The following is a 16,247-nucleotide window of genomic DNA, read 5'->3' as shown; positions in this document are numbered from 1 at the left end:
ACACATTTTGGGAAGTTTCCGTTGCAGGCCCTTTTCTCTCTTAGCTCCCAGGAAGCTTCAGTCTCCATCTGAGGCCAATGCTGAGGCACCATATCAGGCGGAATCATGGTATTTTTATACCCCTCCCTGTGCTATGGTGCTGGTTTGCTATTTTTGTTTTGCTGTACATATACTTTTTAGTGCAGGATGCCTCAGAGGCTGGGTGGAAGTGAGGAGGGTGAGGGAGGCATCATCTGGAGATAAAAGAGCCCGCGCAAGGACCACAGGCTGTTCCAAGCCCTTAGGAGCTATGGGCAGGGGCTGGGATGCTGTTTCAGCACTGCCACCTTTCAGATCACCCCTCGGAAGACTAGGATGAATGCAGCCCCTGGGGCATTGCTTCCAACTCTGATGATTTTGCTCTAGGCAATGAAGAAAGGAAGGCAAGGGTCAGCAAGTTTATGTTCTGTAGGAACTGCTTAGGAAAGTCAAAGCAATCTTGGACCGGTCACTGCTGACCTCAAGAATGACACTCTTTCTTAACTTAGCTGTTCTAAGAAAGATAGAGGCAGACAGGCTGTGGGCAGGAAGCCCTGGCTTTTGATGAGGTGTCTTATGTACAGATGAGCCAACAGGAGCTCGAGTTCTGCAGTGGCCAACCCAAGGGCTGAGGCCAAGCAGTGTGGTCCAGGGGCCTTCCCTCAGCTACAGGGAGCAGCCAGGAGTGCCTCAAAGGCTGGCTGTATCCTGCTTCCTGTAGGTGCCACCACTTCTTTCTCCGATTCCTGAATCCCCAGTAAATAGGTCTTTCTCTGTATCTTTCAAGTGACCTATGTGGGTAGGTGGGAGGACTGGGATAAGGTGCCCCTGCCCCTACCCCTTTTGTTTCTCTAGTGTTTTGATCTGCAGGGAGCAAACTATTAGTAGGGAGAGAAATCAATTTAGTGGGCTGTGACCAGCATTTTATAACATGAACTAGAACAGAAAGCATTAGAGTGCACTGGCTGTAGTACAGGTTTCATGAAAGACAGACAGACAGGTACATAGATAGGCATGGGTTGTGGTGTCAAAAGCCACTGTGGCTCGCACTCAGTGACATCTGGAAGCCAGTGGCTAGCTGATTCCAGGCACTGGCACCAGCTGGGCAGGGCCCATCTGCTCCTGGGTCTGTCCTGGGCTCTGGGGCCCACTTCCAGGCTGAGCTGTCCCTCCACACCCAGAGAAAAATGAACCCTGAAGAGAACCTCTATGTATCTCCCCCTGAGCTGCGTTTGCTGTGTGTGTCCGCAAACCCCAGCGGGGGAGTGGCTGCTCCCCAGTAGCGACAAGGGTACATGATAACAGAGGCAGCTGAGCCTGAGCCTGGTCTCCATGGACAGTATTTATTAGGCGCCATTCTCGGTGTGAAGACAGATACACAGGAGGGGCTGAGGGCAGGCCGTGGCAGCTGCGGCCTTTGGGGTCCAGGGGCTGCCCGGGGTGAGGGTGTGGGCGCAGGGGCGTGTCACCCACATGTATTGCATATTCTGTGGCAGTGTGCCCAGGCATAAGGCATTGGGGAAGCAGAGAGGCTGCCTGCAGTGGGAGGGGTGAGGGAAGCAATGCTGGCCTTCCAGTTCGCTAGGAAAGACCCGGCTGGAGATGGAGCAGCCCACTCTGTGAGCGCCATTTGGCCTCCTTCCCCACCATCTCCCTGCAACTTTGGTTGTGGCTCCCTCGGGACTGACGGGACGGGACCCCTCGAGGGCAGGGTCACACACAGGACAGAAGCAGCCGGCACCGCCCCGCCCCCCAACGAAGACATACAGGGCACCCCCAGGTCCTGGGCCCTGCTCTCTATGGCACCTGGGCAGCCAGGTCCTCCCCACTGAGACAGGGCTCACACACAGACTTGCTCCCTCCCAGAGGAGCCCAGAGGCTGAGCATATGGTAGGGGTGGGGCTGGGGCTGATCACCCCGGGGGCCCCCACTCTAGCTTCCCTGAATGCCAGGGCCGGCCCTGCTCAGCAGTGTTAAGGAGCTGACACGGGAGCAGCGAGCGGGGGTAGTCTGGAGGGGGAGAGGCCCCTCACCCACCCCTCGATGCTGTCCTGAGTCGCAGTGCCAGTTCCCGTTCTGGGTGCCAACGGTGAGGAGCCTAGGGTCTCACCTCCATCTGCTGCACTCCACCTGGGCTTCCGGATCGCAGGTGGGACAGGCAGTGGGTACGACAGGGAGGGCCGTTCCTTGCTGCAGCTGTAGTTTCCCTCTAGCTCCTTGGGACACAGGTACCTTCGCTGTCTGTGGGGCCAGAGATCATGTCCCAGGAGGACACGCCTGTGGCTCTCTAGGCCACTCTGCTGGATTGCCAGACTCCTAGAGCCCAGCTCCTGGCCTTTCTTTTGTGAGTCTCAGCTTTGCTTACCTGGCCCTAAGGATTCCCCTCTTTATGAGGAAGAAGTTCAGAGACTGTGTGGGGGGTGGGGGTGGGGGTGAGCATCCTGGCCTGTGTCAGCAGCCCACTAAGAGCCCTGCCTCGTGGTCAAGTGGAGGATCAGCTGAGCCCATCACAGGCTCAGTCCTGAGCTCTGGTCCTGGTCTAAGGCCCAGCTGCCCACCCAACGCCGGAGTGTGCAGGCCAGGAACTTTGCTTGCAAAGAGCAGGCAGAGGAGTCAAAAGGCAAGAGCACTGGGGACAAACAGCCTGTGTTCTTGCTCCCCTTTGCCTTTTCTTACCCGTGTCACCTTGGGCAAGTCACGTCACACGTCTGGGTTTCAGTGCCATCTGTAAAATCGGGGTGAGAACTCCTGCCCTGGTGACTGGGGGGGGAGGGCAGGGGGGAGGTTGAGAATCGAAGGAATCGGTAGAGAGGACAGGGTTTTCCAACTCACTCCACAGATCTAAGAGTCAGTGATTAGTAGCAGCAGCCAGGGACCACAAGGAGGAAGTTTTCTGTCTGATTCCAAGGGTGGTGTCTGATCTGGAAGGCTGGGTCTGCCTGCAAGGATGTACCTGCAGGCCAGTTAGCTCTCATCTACCAGGGGGACCATCCAGCAGACTGTGGGCCCCCTACCTGCCCCTTCCCTTCTCCACCCCTCCTGCAGCCTGCCTGCCCCTGCTTCCATCTGCCTGCCCTCTGGGGACTAGCTTTAGGGACTGCTGGGTTTCCATTTCCTCCAAAACTGCAAAGCCATGCAAAACAACACCAAAGGGAGTGGGAGACTGGGAGACACAGCTGGGGATGAGTAAGGGGAGTGGGACTGAGTGGGGGTGACCTCGACAAAGACACCCTGACTTCTGGAGCCAAGGGAAGGTAGGAGACCTGGAAGGACAGAGGTATAAATAGAGATGCACACTTACACGGAACACTAATTTCCCTCCGGAAGGAGGAGGGGGAGGGGTTGGGGGGCTCTGGATACCAGCAGGGGCCTCTGCGAACTGGCGAGCTCCTTATTTTTCCAAAGGGATGGGAGGCTCCCAGCTTCTGCCTTCCCTCCTCCACTCCCCTCCCCCCAAGTTTCACATTTCTCGGAATTTGCAGGGCGCAGATGGGGACTCCGGGGTTCCTCAGAGCCCCAGCTCCTGCCGGCTGGTGCAAGCAGGCACAGTCGGAGATGGGGGGCAGGGGGAGGGTGGTGAGGGGTGTAGGGGCGCCCCCACGAGGCCGAAGGCGGCTGGGGCGGTCCCTTCGCAGACCCCTGCTGCTCCTGGGGCAGAAGCCCCCTTCCCCCGCACCCTGCCCCACCCCGCCCGTGCTCCTAGGTGCTCCAGGCCCCGGAGGGGGGCGTTCACACGGAGCTCCTGCGCTTCATGAGGCTGCGGAAAGTGGACAGGCTGTGTAGGCCCGTAGACACGGAGCTGATGGCGGAGCGCTGCGCCCCGCTGCAGAGACAGCGGTGCGAGGGCGTGTCGCTGTAGCGGCCGCCCCCTCCCGGCGATGAGTGGCTCTGCTCGACGCACGTGTCGGACGTGGAGAGGTCCCGCGGGATGATCATGGGGATGGAGTACTGCAGCTTCTCGCGGCTCTTGTACCAGAGGCACGAGCACATGGACTGGAAGTGCAGCACTTCGGCGTAGACATTCCGGAAGCCGCCGCCGCCGCCGCCCGCTGCGGTGGACGAGGCGGTGTCGGTGGTGTGAGCGCTGCCGCTCCCGCCGCCCGCGCCGCCCGCACCGCCCCCGCCGCCCGCCTGCCCGTTGCGCGTGAGCAGCGCGCGGTGCTCGGCGTCGCGCTTCTCGTCCTCCGCGTTCATGGTCATGAAGCGCAGCACCACGAGGTTGAGGAAGGCGCCGATGACCGTGAGGCCCGTGAGGATGTAGACGAAGCTGAAGGCCACGTACTGAGGCTGCGTCTGCAGCGCCTGGTCCTTCTGCAATGCCACGTAGTCGCCGAAGCCAATGGTGGTGAGCGTGATGAAGCAGTAGTAGTAGGCCTGGAAGAAGGTCCAGTGCTCGTAGTAGGAGAAGGCAGCGGCGCCGATGCACAGCGTGCTGATGCACGAGAAGAAGCCGATGAGCACCATGTTGGCCATGGACACGTCTGCGCGCCGCATGCCCAGCCCCCGCTTGGCTCGGTGCAGCAGGTACTTCACGAAGGTGTTGATGCGCTCGCCCAGGCTCTGGAACATGACCAGCGTGAGCGGGATGCCCAGCAGCGCGTAGAACATGCAGAACACCTTGCCGCCATCGGTGCTGGGTGCCGCGTGGCCGTAGCCTAGGGGAAAACGGGGCAAGAGGAGAGAAAGCACATGCTGATGGGGCTGCCCTTCCAGAAACCTGCCTCCCTTCCCCCTGCTCTCTCCTCATCTTCTGCCACGGTGGTGTGGAGTCTGGCCTCTTTTTCCCGACAGGGAAGCCTGGCCTACTGCAGCCCATGAGGTCGCAAAGAGTCGGACACGACTGAGCGACTGAACTGAAGAAAAGACAACACACAGTTATGGGCGCATCCTTGTTCCCAGGCACGGTGCTAGTTCCTCACTGATGAATTTTCGTTTATTCTTCTGATCACTCCCTGGGGGTCGGTAGAGAGGAAGAGGAAGCAGGGAGGGTTAAGTGCCTTTCCAAGGTCACGCTGTTTGGAAGCAGAGCAACCTGCCTTCAAATTAGAGTCTGTTTGATCAAAGACCCGACCTTTTTCTATACCCAGAAGAGGAGCTGACTGATGCTGCTGTTGGGAACTTAGTCATGGATAGCATGAAGAGCACTGGCGAATCAGCTGGGAAACCTGGCTTCTAGTTCACTGCTTGTGGGCATTGGACCTGTTCCTAGTCCTCTCCAGACCTCAGTTTCCTTGACTATAAGGGAGGAGGTTGGACTTACTGAGTTCTGACATTCTGGGATTCGATGTGAAGGGAGGGAAACTGGGTTCCTTGATGAGTTCCTTGCTGCCAGCTAAAGCTTGGGGGGTAGTTCCCCACTGGGGCTCCCAGAGGCAGCCGGCCCACTCGTGTCACAGAAGGGGAAAGGAGACAGTCCCCTCCCCCCATGAATTAGTGCTCCACAGTCCTCATCAGACTCTGTCTGGGGCCCTGTGGTCATCCTCTGTGCCTGCCCCCGAAGTACCATCTGTCCTTATGGGGAGGTGGTGTTGCCTTTGTCAAAGCAAGAGCCTTCCAGGTGTTACTATCACCAGGCAGGCAATCTCAACCCATACCATGCCCACCCTGCCCTTCAGTCCTTACCCAGCCAGGAGCCAGGCAGAGGCAAAGCCTCCCTGTGAGCCAGTTATCATATGGCCTCAGTTGAGAGTTCTGCCTGGAGGACTTCCCTGATGGTCCAGTGGACAAAAATCTGCCTGTCAATGCAGGGGGCACAGTTTCGATCCTTGGTTCGGGAGGATTCTACATGTGTTGGAGCAACTAAGCCTGTGTGCCACAACTACCAAGCTGGTGTTCTAGAGCCTGCAGGCTGCAACTCCTGAGCCTATGTGTTGCAACTACTGAAGCCCGTGCGCCTAGAGCCTGTGCTCTGCAACAAGAAGAAGCCCCTGCAGTGAGAAACTCGATCAACATAGCAAAGCGTAGCCCCTGCTCACCACGACTAGAGAAGTCCTGTGCACAGCAGCAAAGAACCAGTGCAGCCAAAAAAAAAAAAAGTTCTGCCTGGAGACACAGAGGTGAAAGGACCCTGGATGGAAACTCTGAAGCCATTGGCACAAGTTCTGGCCCTGTCATTAGTGGCTGTGTGACCTTGGGCAAATTACTCCCCCTCTCTGAGCTGGTTTCCTCATTTGTAAAATGATGCCTACTGGTCCTGGCCCTGCTTCCTTCACTGGGTTATTAAGATACTTATTACTTTTATCAATAGATTATTATAATAAAGTAATGCTTTCTATTTCCCCCTCCCTTCTCAGCCTTACCAAACTTAACCAAATGCCTCTTCTTCCCTGCAGCCATCCTGGATTGCTCACAGCTGGAAGCGATCCCTGCCTTGAGTGGCACTGAGAATGTTCAGCTTTGAAGTCCAGGCCCTGCTCTGTCACTCAGATCCCCCAACTACATATGAACAGCTAATATTGGCTTGGGGTCTGTGGGAGTGGACATTGCTGGACCTTGTCATATTCCTCCCTACCTGCCCCCCCCTCCCACACACATTGCCAGCCAGGCCTGTGGGGTATGCCCCAAATTCATTTGGTGAGTTGATGGCAAAGCGGGATGCCATCTTCCCTGGTGTCTGATCTGCATTCAAATCCCTACTCTGCTATGGACTGTGTGTGTGTTTCGTTTGTTTGTTTTAAAACTGTCTGAGGAGGACCTCCCTGGTGGTCCATTGGTTAGGACTCCTTCCACTGCAAGTGGCATGGGTTCGATCCCTGATTGGGGAACTAGGATCCTGCATGCCACTCGAGGTGGCCCAGAAATAAAAATAAAAAAACCTCCCTAGCCTTAGTTTCCAACATCTGTTAAATGGGGCTAATAACTAGCACCTGCATCACAGGGCTTTAGGGGCAAAATAAGTGAGAGAATGTGTATAAGGCACTTAACATAGAGTCTGGTACATATCAAGTGCTCGATAAGAGCTCACTGTGATTAATAATGAATGAAGCGCCAGGTTTCCTCCACATTTCCAAGAGATCACCTGGGCTGGTGGACAGCTCTGTTCCAGTAAAGTCAGCATCGCTGTGAATCTTAAAGCTTAGGGAGGTCTGGGGTGCGTGAAGTTGCGGGCTGCTCTTAGATTGGGTTCCCCTGCTCCCCAACTATGGTAGCTGGTGACAGTGTCATCCCTTGCCAGGAGCCTAGATAGCTGAGCTCTGGAGTCGCTGGGCCTGGCCTGTCTGGGCCCCAGCAGGGTGAGAACAGATTGTGCCCGCCAGCTTGGCCACGGCAGCCAGACCACAACTCACCTAGACAGCTGGGCGGGCCCCGAGCCAGAGCAGCTCCTCATCCTGTCCTTCCCTGTCCCCCAGCAGAGGGTGTTGGGGAGAGCCTGGCACTGTGGCTGGGGCTGAACACAGATTGGGAGGCATGGACCAGCCTTGGCTTGACCACATGCTGGCTGTGTAACCCTGGGCAAATCCATTCCCCTCTCCGGACCCCTCTGGCCTGCTCTACACTGTGGGGGTTTGAGCTTCAGCTGTTAATTCCTACCCTGGCCATCACCACTACAGCTGCCGTCAGGAGTAAAAGAGAGAGAATTCCCTACTGCTCCAGGGATTAAGACTCCATGTTTCTGTGGCCAGGGGCCCGGGTTTGATCCCTGGCCAAGGAACTAAGACCCCAAAAGCTGTGTGGAGCTGCCAAAAAAAAAAAAGTATAGCAGAGACTGGACATGAAAGTACTTTGGAATTTGTGGAGTTCTCGAAGGAAGGAGCAGTGAGCGGATCTCACAGGGGAAAGCCGGCCTGAGAGTGTAGTCCTAAGGATCAGGAAGTTCCCGTGGGGTCAGGCAACTGTATCCCACCGTTTGAAACATATGCCACTGTCACCACCACTGCCACATCGTCTTGTGTTTGTTCATAAGCTGGGACTGTTCCTGATCCTCCATCCTTTAGGAAAACCCAATGCCTGCCTGCCTGGCAGCCTCAACGCCCACTGTGGCTGCCCACAGAGCCCCCCACCCCCACCACAGAGCCTCTTGCTCCTGCTACAGCCACTGTCCTGTCCAGGGTGGCCCCTGCCTAGACATGCCTCACACTCTCAGTCAGATGCCCTCCAGGGCCCACTCTCCCTTCCTACCACACGCTGAGGCTTCAGATCTTATCCTTCAGATACATTTTAAACTTTAATGCTCAAAAACTTCCTACAAGGTCGTTATTATGACTATCTCCATTTTTTATGGTTGGAATAATGAAGGCTGGAGAAGCCTCGTGAGTTGGCCAAGGCCTCTAGACACTCTGACTCATCGCTCATTCCAATGCCTCAGAGCCAATTTATCACCCAGAAAGGCAACCAGGATGGGAAACTGAGGCCGCAGAGAAGAGCATCCCACTAGGAGCCCTGTCCCTGGACACTGCCCTGAGCTGGACGTGGGAGAAATGGCAACAGGGGTGCGATGCCAAGGCATTCGGACGCTTCTCCAAGCATCGGGCCTAGGCTCAGTGTGCCCCCGCCCCTTCACCCGTTCTATTGTCACTGGGGGAAAGAGCGAGGGAGCTGGGAGGACCTGCTGACGTGGGCACCCAGCTTGTAGGGGTGCCAGCTGGGGTGGAGCCTCTCCCTGGGGGCCCTGGAACTTCTGGGAAGTAACTGGGCGTTTGGCAAGGCCTGTCTGCCTGCCAGAAGGCCAGCCGCCTGCTGCAGTGCTCGCCCCCATCAGGCTTGGGTTTATGAGGGAGAGAGGGACTAAGGGAGTCCCCATTTTCTCCTTCCTGTCCAGCCCCGCACATCTCAGGGTGAGGGGCTCCCTCTGTCCTTGTGTGACCCTGACACACACAGAGGCTGTGCTCTGGGGCTGATTCTCTGAGGGTCCTCCCTCACAGTACCTGATGACCTGCCAGCCAAAACTCTCATCCTGACCAGGAAGCTCAAGCCCCTGCCTCTCAGAGTGCTGACTGGGGCTGCGCCAGTCCCCTCTTCTCCCAGCCACCTTTTCTGAATCCACCATAGACTTAACGATCCTCAGAGCCAGAAAAGTCCTTACTGACTATATGGCCTAGTCTTTATGTTGTACAGATGAGGTAATGGAGGCCCAGAGAGGGAGAGTGACCTGCTCAAGGTCACACAGCTAGCGAATGGCAGAGCCAGGACTATAACCTGGGATATTCCATCCCAAACTCAATGCTCTGGCCTCTGGCCTCTGTCTCAGTATAACCAACGTTGACCTGTTCATTCAACCAGAACCCAGCAGCCCCTGCTTGGGGGCAACCCAGCTAAGAGATGCCTAGAAACCTGGCTGGAGCATAGAATTTACCTGAGGAAGCCAGGTGGCTGGGTGTAAATAGTCATTATGAATATTTTGAGACAACAGGAAAAATTAGGTGGGATGGGAACCTTGGGGCCTCAGTTCTTCTCTTTTCTTCCCAACATCACCAAGGGGCTCAGAAATTTGCTGAAGCTCTGTCTTCCAGGGAGACGCAGAGGGTTGGGGTCCAGCCCTCCCTCTTACTGAACTTTTTCTCCCTGTGGCCTGTTTCCTTCTAATCAAAACACAAATAACCAGCCTGAGCCCTTGGTAATGGCCTTGGCTGGGTTGGACTCAGCGGTGTGGTCCCATTGACCTCACATGCCCGCAAGCTTGAGTGCCTGACCTCTCACTCTTGGCCTAGCTGGCAACACGGTTAGAACGCCGGCCACAGCCTTGGGTGGAAGTACAGTATGGGACTTGGAGACTGGAGATCAGGGACTCTGACCCGGCTCTGACCATAACCAGCTTGTGCCTTGGGCAAGTCCTTTTTCTTCTCAGGGGTTCAGTTTTCCTTATTTGTGACATGGAAAAATAGGATAAGATAAAAGGTCCTCACCTTTCCACCCTGGCTATGGATGCCTTTCTTTTTCGGTTTACCCACTCATTCATATAGTCTAAATTTTGAAGGATTTTACATACAAAATATAATATGTTGATCAGTACAGTGTAGCTACTTCCTAGAATAGGCACTGAATAGATAATTGTGAAAAAATGAATTATTTTCCCATCAAAATTAATTAGAAACACATTTGCCAATCAGAATTTCTGATTAACATGGGATAACTGATTTTAAGAGACTGAATTAAGTTATTGTTATGCTTTTTAAATAATGAAAATGGATATTTCTGTTTTCTACAGGAATCTCTGCAGTTTCGTGGGACTCCAGCCTCTGGAGTCAACGAGATTTCAACTGTGACCAGGTTATTTAATCTTCTAGGTGCCTCAGTTTCCTCATCTGTAAAATGGGAATAATGATGCACTGAATTCATGGAGTGGCTATGGGGATAAGTTAGTTGACTTAAAATGCTCAGGATGTTGTGTGTTTAGTCACTCAGTCATGTCCAACTCTTTGCGACCCCATGGACTATAGCCTGCCAGGCTTCTCTGTTCATGGGAATTCTCCAGGTAAGAGTATTGGAGTGAGTTGCCATGCTCTCCTACAGGGGATCTTCCCAACCCAGGGATCAAATCCAGGTCTTCTGCATTGCAGGCCAATTCTTTATTGTCGGAGCCATCAAAGAAGCCCAGGGATGTTGGAATCAATAAATATTAATCATTATTATGAATATGTGGGGAAACATCAAGATTAGATGGTTGTTAAAGTTCCTTTCAGCATCCACATTCTGAGATCAGTGTTGCCCAAAGGTAGATTTCCTAGAATACTAATTTCATGGACTGTTAATAACTGTTGGGTGAGAAAAGGGTTGCTTAGTTAAATTAAATTGCAGGGAATGCTGAATTCAACTGGATTCATTGTCATTTAAGTGGAGGCTATATCAGAGCCCTACACGTGTTTGTGAGCAAGGTCAGACAAAGTTGGGAGAATGTGCTTACGTTTTCCTGCTTATGTAACCTTGGAATGCTTCTCTTACAGTGCTTATTGCTGGACAAATGTTCCTTGGAGCAACAGTTTGGGAAACATTCTTCTGTAGCATCAAGAACTCTATAGTTCCTTATTCCAGGTCCCTGACTTTGAGATTCTCTGGTGTCCCGCCTCTGGTTGGCCCAGCCCCTCTGTAGATTAGAAACACACAGCCCTTGGCAATGCCTAGCTGCAACCTGTTTCTGGGTTCCCCGCAGACTTAGTTATCTAATGTAAATACGGCCCTGGCCAGGCTGATGTTTGCCCTAAGAGAAGGTGGATGAGGTGACCTGTGGCCAGAGATGCCCCCAGGCTGTGCGCTCTGGGCCAAGCTGGGCTGATGCAAAGCTGCACGTGGGGAGGAGGTGTGACCTCAGGGTGGTATCTGGGCCTGGTAGGACAGCCAGAGAGGACTGGGGGCTCGAGAGAGACAGGGCAGTTCCTGGGGACTGGCTGTGAGATCCTAGGTGCCCCCCGAGGGGGTGGGGCTCTCCTGCTGGGCCTGCTGAGGGCCCCTCAGAAAGGCCCGCAGAGGACTAGCAGGCACAGACAGGGAGCTGCCCCCTCCGTACAGAGGTGGCAGCGGTGTGAAGCCAGGAAATAGGAATGGAGGTGCTGCTGGTGCCTTTGGTGTGTTAAAGGAGATGTGGCGGGAGGAAGCTGCCAAGATTGCCCAGGCCTTCGGGAGGGAGGCAGGAGAGAGGCTGCCCAGCCTGGTGGAGGTGGGGCAAGGAGGCAGGCCTCCTCCTTCCATCCTCCAGAATCCGGCTCAGACCTCGCCTTTTGCAAGAACCTTCATAGCACCTTCCCAGGGCTGGAGGCGCCTCTCCCTCTGCCTGGCTCCCAGGCCTAGATTTGTGCAGAGGAGCTCTGCAGGACTCTGAGCTTCCGGAGGGCCTGCAAGTCCCCTCGGTGTCTGGCACAAGGCCTGGTGGGTGCAGCTGCTCAGATAACGCTGTTCAGCCCAGACAGCTGAGAAGTATGAGATGTGGATGAGAGAAACCTCCTTTAGACACCCAGGGTTGGGGGAGGGCAGGGAGGAGAGGCCATTGTGACTCACAGCTCCTGCTCTCCCGGTGGCCCTCAGGACCCTGCGAAGTGAAATCAGCTTCAGGGCCCAGAAGGAATCCCCTCTGTCCCAGGCCTGGCTAAGGCCTGAGGTAGGCATGGGAAACCACTCACGCTTCAAGGATCTGGCCTGGGAGGAGGGACCAGTGCGCAGAACCGGGTCTGGAGTTTGTCCCCCTCCAGGCCAGAGCGCCAGGGAAGGACAGTTCTCAGGCACAGCCCCCCTCCCTCGGCCCTGCCCCTCTCGAGGGCCTCTCTTCCCATCTTCCTGGCTCCTCTTCCAGCTTTTGTCTCTACTGCCCACCATGGTCCTCCCCCTTCTCCACCTTCCTCCCCAACTTTCCCCTGTGGGGGCCTTCTGTCCTCTCCTCTTTCTCTCTTTAAGCTCGCTCCCATCCACAGGTGCCCCATGACTCTGGCTCAGGGTCTTCTGATGTAGGACAGTCCCCCTCTTCCCCCCTCCCCAGGCCCACATGGGATTAGGGGGAGTTGAGGAGGAGGGGCGGTGCTGGTGTCATGGAAAATCGCCGCGGCAGCCAAGGTCAGTGTTTGCAGACACAGCCTGGCCTGAAGCCAGGCCTGCCTCCCTGGCCAACTCCCTCTGGCCTATCCCAGAGGCCAGCTTTGCACAGGGGCCCTCAGAGGCACCCCAGGGCTGTTCTGGGTCCCAGGGGCCAGGGAGCCATCCGTCCTGGAGTATGGGAGACTATGTATTTCAACTTGTTCTTTTTACAGATGGGTAAACTGAGGCCCAGAGAGGGGCAAGGACAGAGCCAGGACTGAAATCCAGGGCACTCTGATCTTGCTCAGTCCTCATTGCAGAGGGGAGCCCTCAAAAATCTGTTCTGGTAGGACAACGAAGAGTGAAGTTTGTTGTAAGTGTCCATTAAGTCAAAGGCTAGCTTGAGGTGGGTGATGGGGCCGAGAGAAGCAGACCCAGATGATGAAACCACGGTCTTTGACCTCAAAACACCTTCTGTTTGAAAGCAAATCAGATGCAACATCTCAGGAGAAGCACTTTGAAACCTTCAATGCCCCATCCAAAGAGAAGGTTGTTTTTACACAAATTATTAAGATGCAAGGCAAAAGTGGGAAATGGTTCAGGAAGAGTTTAAGATGGAACCTCAGGGAGAGCTAATGGTGAAGAACTCCAGTTCAGGTATCAGGAAGGGCTTCACGGAGGAGATAGTATTTGCCCTGATCACTGAAGGATGGGTGGGAAATACAGGGCTCTGATGGAAGGGAGCTGCTAAAACAGACACAATGCTGGGAAGACACGTGGCATGTTAGGGGCAGAGAAAATTAACCCAAGGCTGAGTGGCATTCTCACTAATGGAGGGTGAGGGGGACATGACCAGACTCTCTCAAGAAGGCAGCTACATTATACATCTCAAGAACCTTGGAAATGTATCTGCCTGTGACCCTGCAATGCCACTTCTAGGAATCTCTCCTGGCAAAAGAACCAGAGATCGGAACTAAGATTTATGAACAAGGATGTTTATAGCAGCATTTTCATTGTGAAAAATTGCAAACAGTCTGAATGTTCATCAATAGGGTCTGGCTAGACATATTAAGGTATATCTATGTGGTGGAATATTGTGCTGCCATTAAAGTGCTGTTCTTAGGAGTCTCTTAATTACATAGAAAGACTACTATTGAATATGACATACAGATGGTAGGATACAACTCTTTATGTAATGGGTTCCCACAGTAAACATACAAATATGAAAAAAGTAACTACACACACACATACACACACATAGAAATAGAAGCTAAAAAGCTCCTGAGAGTTTATCTTTGTATCATGAAGTGAAGTGACAATCCCTCAGTCGTGTCTGACTCTGCAGTCCCATGGACTGTAACCCTCCAGGCTCCTCTGTTCATGGAATTCTCCAGGCAAGAATACTGGAGTGGGTTGCCAGTCCCTTCTCCAGGGGATCTTCCTGACCCAGGGATTGAACCTGGGTCTCCCTCACTATAGGCAGATTCTTTATATCTGAGCCACAGGGGAAGAAGCCCCTTTGTATCATAGGCTCATGATTAATTTTAATTTTCTTTTATATATATTTTCTACAGAAATCTATTACTAAGTAGAAAGCAATGAATATTATAACAACAGCAAAAACTGGGGGTTATTTGGAGCAGAAAGTTCACTTGAATAGAGAAAGTTGGTATGGGAGCAAAGTTAAAATGTGAAGAGCTTTGAAGGGGAGGGGCAGGAATTTAATCTTAACTTGAAGGCATTGAGGAGCAATTGACAGCTCCTGAGTATGGGAGGCCCGTGCCAAGGAGGTACGGAGATGGATTTTCCTGGCACCCCTGTGCATATTGGTGGGGATGGCAGTGAGAAATGGCAGGAAGGATGCAACAGGAGACTTCTGCATGGTTCCATTGTCAAGGGCTCAGGCTTAAACTAGGCTCAGGAGGGAAGAGCGGAGGGGAAGAAGGGAGGAGAGAGGAAGAAAAGAAAGGAGAGGGGAGAAGGGAAAAAAGTAGATACACCATGTGTGAGATGCTCTCATATTTACTTGTGGATTTAAACTATAAGGCCCATGTGTTAGTCGCTCAGTCATGTCCGAGTCTTTGTGACCCCATGGACTATAGCTTACCAGGCTCCTCTGTCCATGGGATTCTTCAGGCAAGAGTACCAGAATAGGTTGCCATTCTTTTCTCTGGGGATCTTCCCTACCCAGAGATCGAACCTGGGCCTCCTGAATTGCAGGCAGTTTCTTTACCATCTGAACCACCAGGGAAGCCATTTAAGGCCCATGAGGGCAGAGATTTTTGTCTCTTTTGTTACTACCAGTTTCCCCATACTTAGAAGAGTGCTCAGCACATAACTGGCATTTAATAAATCTCTGTAGAATGAGTGAATCAAGGAAAGGAGACCTCAAAGATGAGCCTGAAGGTTGAATGTGGTGGAACCAGGGAGGATGGACAGAGCATGAGGCCCAGAGTGGGCCGTGTTTTGAGCAGCAACCCTGGGTGTCCCAGGAATGGTACCGACCTGGGGACTGTCAGGGCTGTTCTATGCCAGCCACTGCATCAGGCAGCCATGGCCCAGGCCTGTGGCCTCTCTGTATCCTGTGACCAGCTGGACAGAACATGTGTGAACTTATAACTTCTAACAGATTGGATCTGGTGGAGTTTTAATTAAATGAATCCACCAGGGACAGTCTGGCATTGAGAAAGGAATTCTACAGCACAATTTAAAGTGGACTTGGCCACCTCAGCAGATGGCTGGAGATGCCAGTCCCCCCGCACCCCCCGCCCTTGTGCTTCTTGAAAGGCTGTGTCTGTAAGTCTGGCATCTGGCTGGCCTGAGTCCTACACTTACACACTCTCTGTCTCTTCCTGCTTTGCCCATGGAAGAGAAGCAGGCTCGTGTTGGCATCTCTTTGTCAGACTCCCCCAAAAGGGACTGAACTTCTCCCAACAGGAAGTCTTGCTGGGTCATGGGGGCAACAGTGGCCAGCCTGGGTGTTCCCAGTTGACTGCACCACATGTTCTGGAGCTGAACCTGCTGGGAGCCTGGCCACCTGAAATTGCATCCTGCAGGCAGTGTTGTGTGGGGTGCAGCAGGGCCCAGAGGGTACGGTAAGCAGGCATGGAGTTAAAGAACACCCAACCAGGAGTCAGAAGTCTGGCTCTCATCCTAGTTCTGTCACTACCTTGCTGTAGGAGAGAAGATGGTGAACTTTTTCCTATAAATGGCCAGATAGTAATATCTTAGGCTTCACAGGCCTTTTGATCTCTTGCAACCACTCACCTCTGCCATCATATCAAGAAAGCAGCCATAGACAATATCTAAATGAATTGGCATGGCTGTGTTCCAATAAAACTTTATTTACAGAAACTGGAAGTGGACCATATTCAGTCCATAGGCCCTAGATGGCTGAGCCTGCTATAGGGTCTTTGTTAAGGCATGTCAGCTCCCAAGCCTCAGTTTTCTTACCTATTATATGGGATGTTCAATTAGAAGATTATTTCTTCTCTGACAAGCTATATTTTAGGATTTAATAAATTTCTAGCTCCATCTGTTCCACATACCATACATAGGCCCTGAAGAGAGCAATGGGTTTTGAGCAGGGTCTGGAGCCCAAGCCTGCATGTGAAACTGGTATTCACAGCTCTTTGGAGGCAATGGCTGCATTTCCCGATTTCTGAACACTGTTCATGCTCTTTTCCCCTCCCTAATAGGCTTCTACTCCTCCATCAAAGCCCATCCCGCAAGTCACTCCCTTTGTGAAGCCTTCCTTGATCCCATCCACCTAAACAAATCCCGGCTCCTGG

The 16,247-nt window shown here is 53.4% G+C and overlaps 1 protein-coding gene across 4 annotated transcripts in view; it reads right to left on the bottom strand.

The window, feature by feature from the left end:
* Nucleotides 1-1,340: 1,340 nt before the first annotated feature.
* The window catches only part of KCNK3 (potassium two pore domain channel subfamily K member 3), a 39,080-nt gene continuing 24,173 nt past the window's right edge, over nt 1,341-16,247 (bottom strand). For all 4 annotated transcript variants that reach the window (XM_086325944.1, XM_086325941.1, XM_086325943.1 and 1 more), the window contains one exon: nt 1,341-4,673. In XM_086325944.1, coding sequence (XP_086182070.1) covers nt 4,548-4,673 — 126 coding nt within the window. In that variant the 3' untranslated portion in view covers nt 1,341-4,547. The remainder of the gene's footprint in view (nt 4,674-16,247) is intronic.

The sequence above is a fragment of the Bos grunniens genome, chromosome 11 (genome assembly GCF_055505025.1).
Source record: "Bos grunniens cultivar Pamir isolate PY7600 chromosome 11, Bosgru_T2T1.0, whole genome shotgun sequence".
Classification (NCBI taxonomy): Eukaryota; Metazoa; Chordata; class Mammalia; order Artiodactyla; family Bovidae; genus Bos; species Bos grunniens.
The sequence above is the reverse complement of the archived record's forward strand: the minus strand, read 5'-3'. Positions and strand labels throughout refer to the sequence as shown.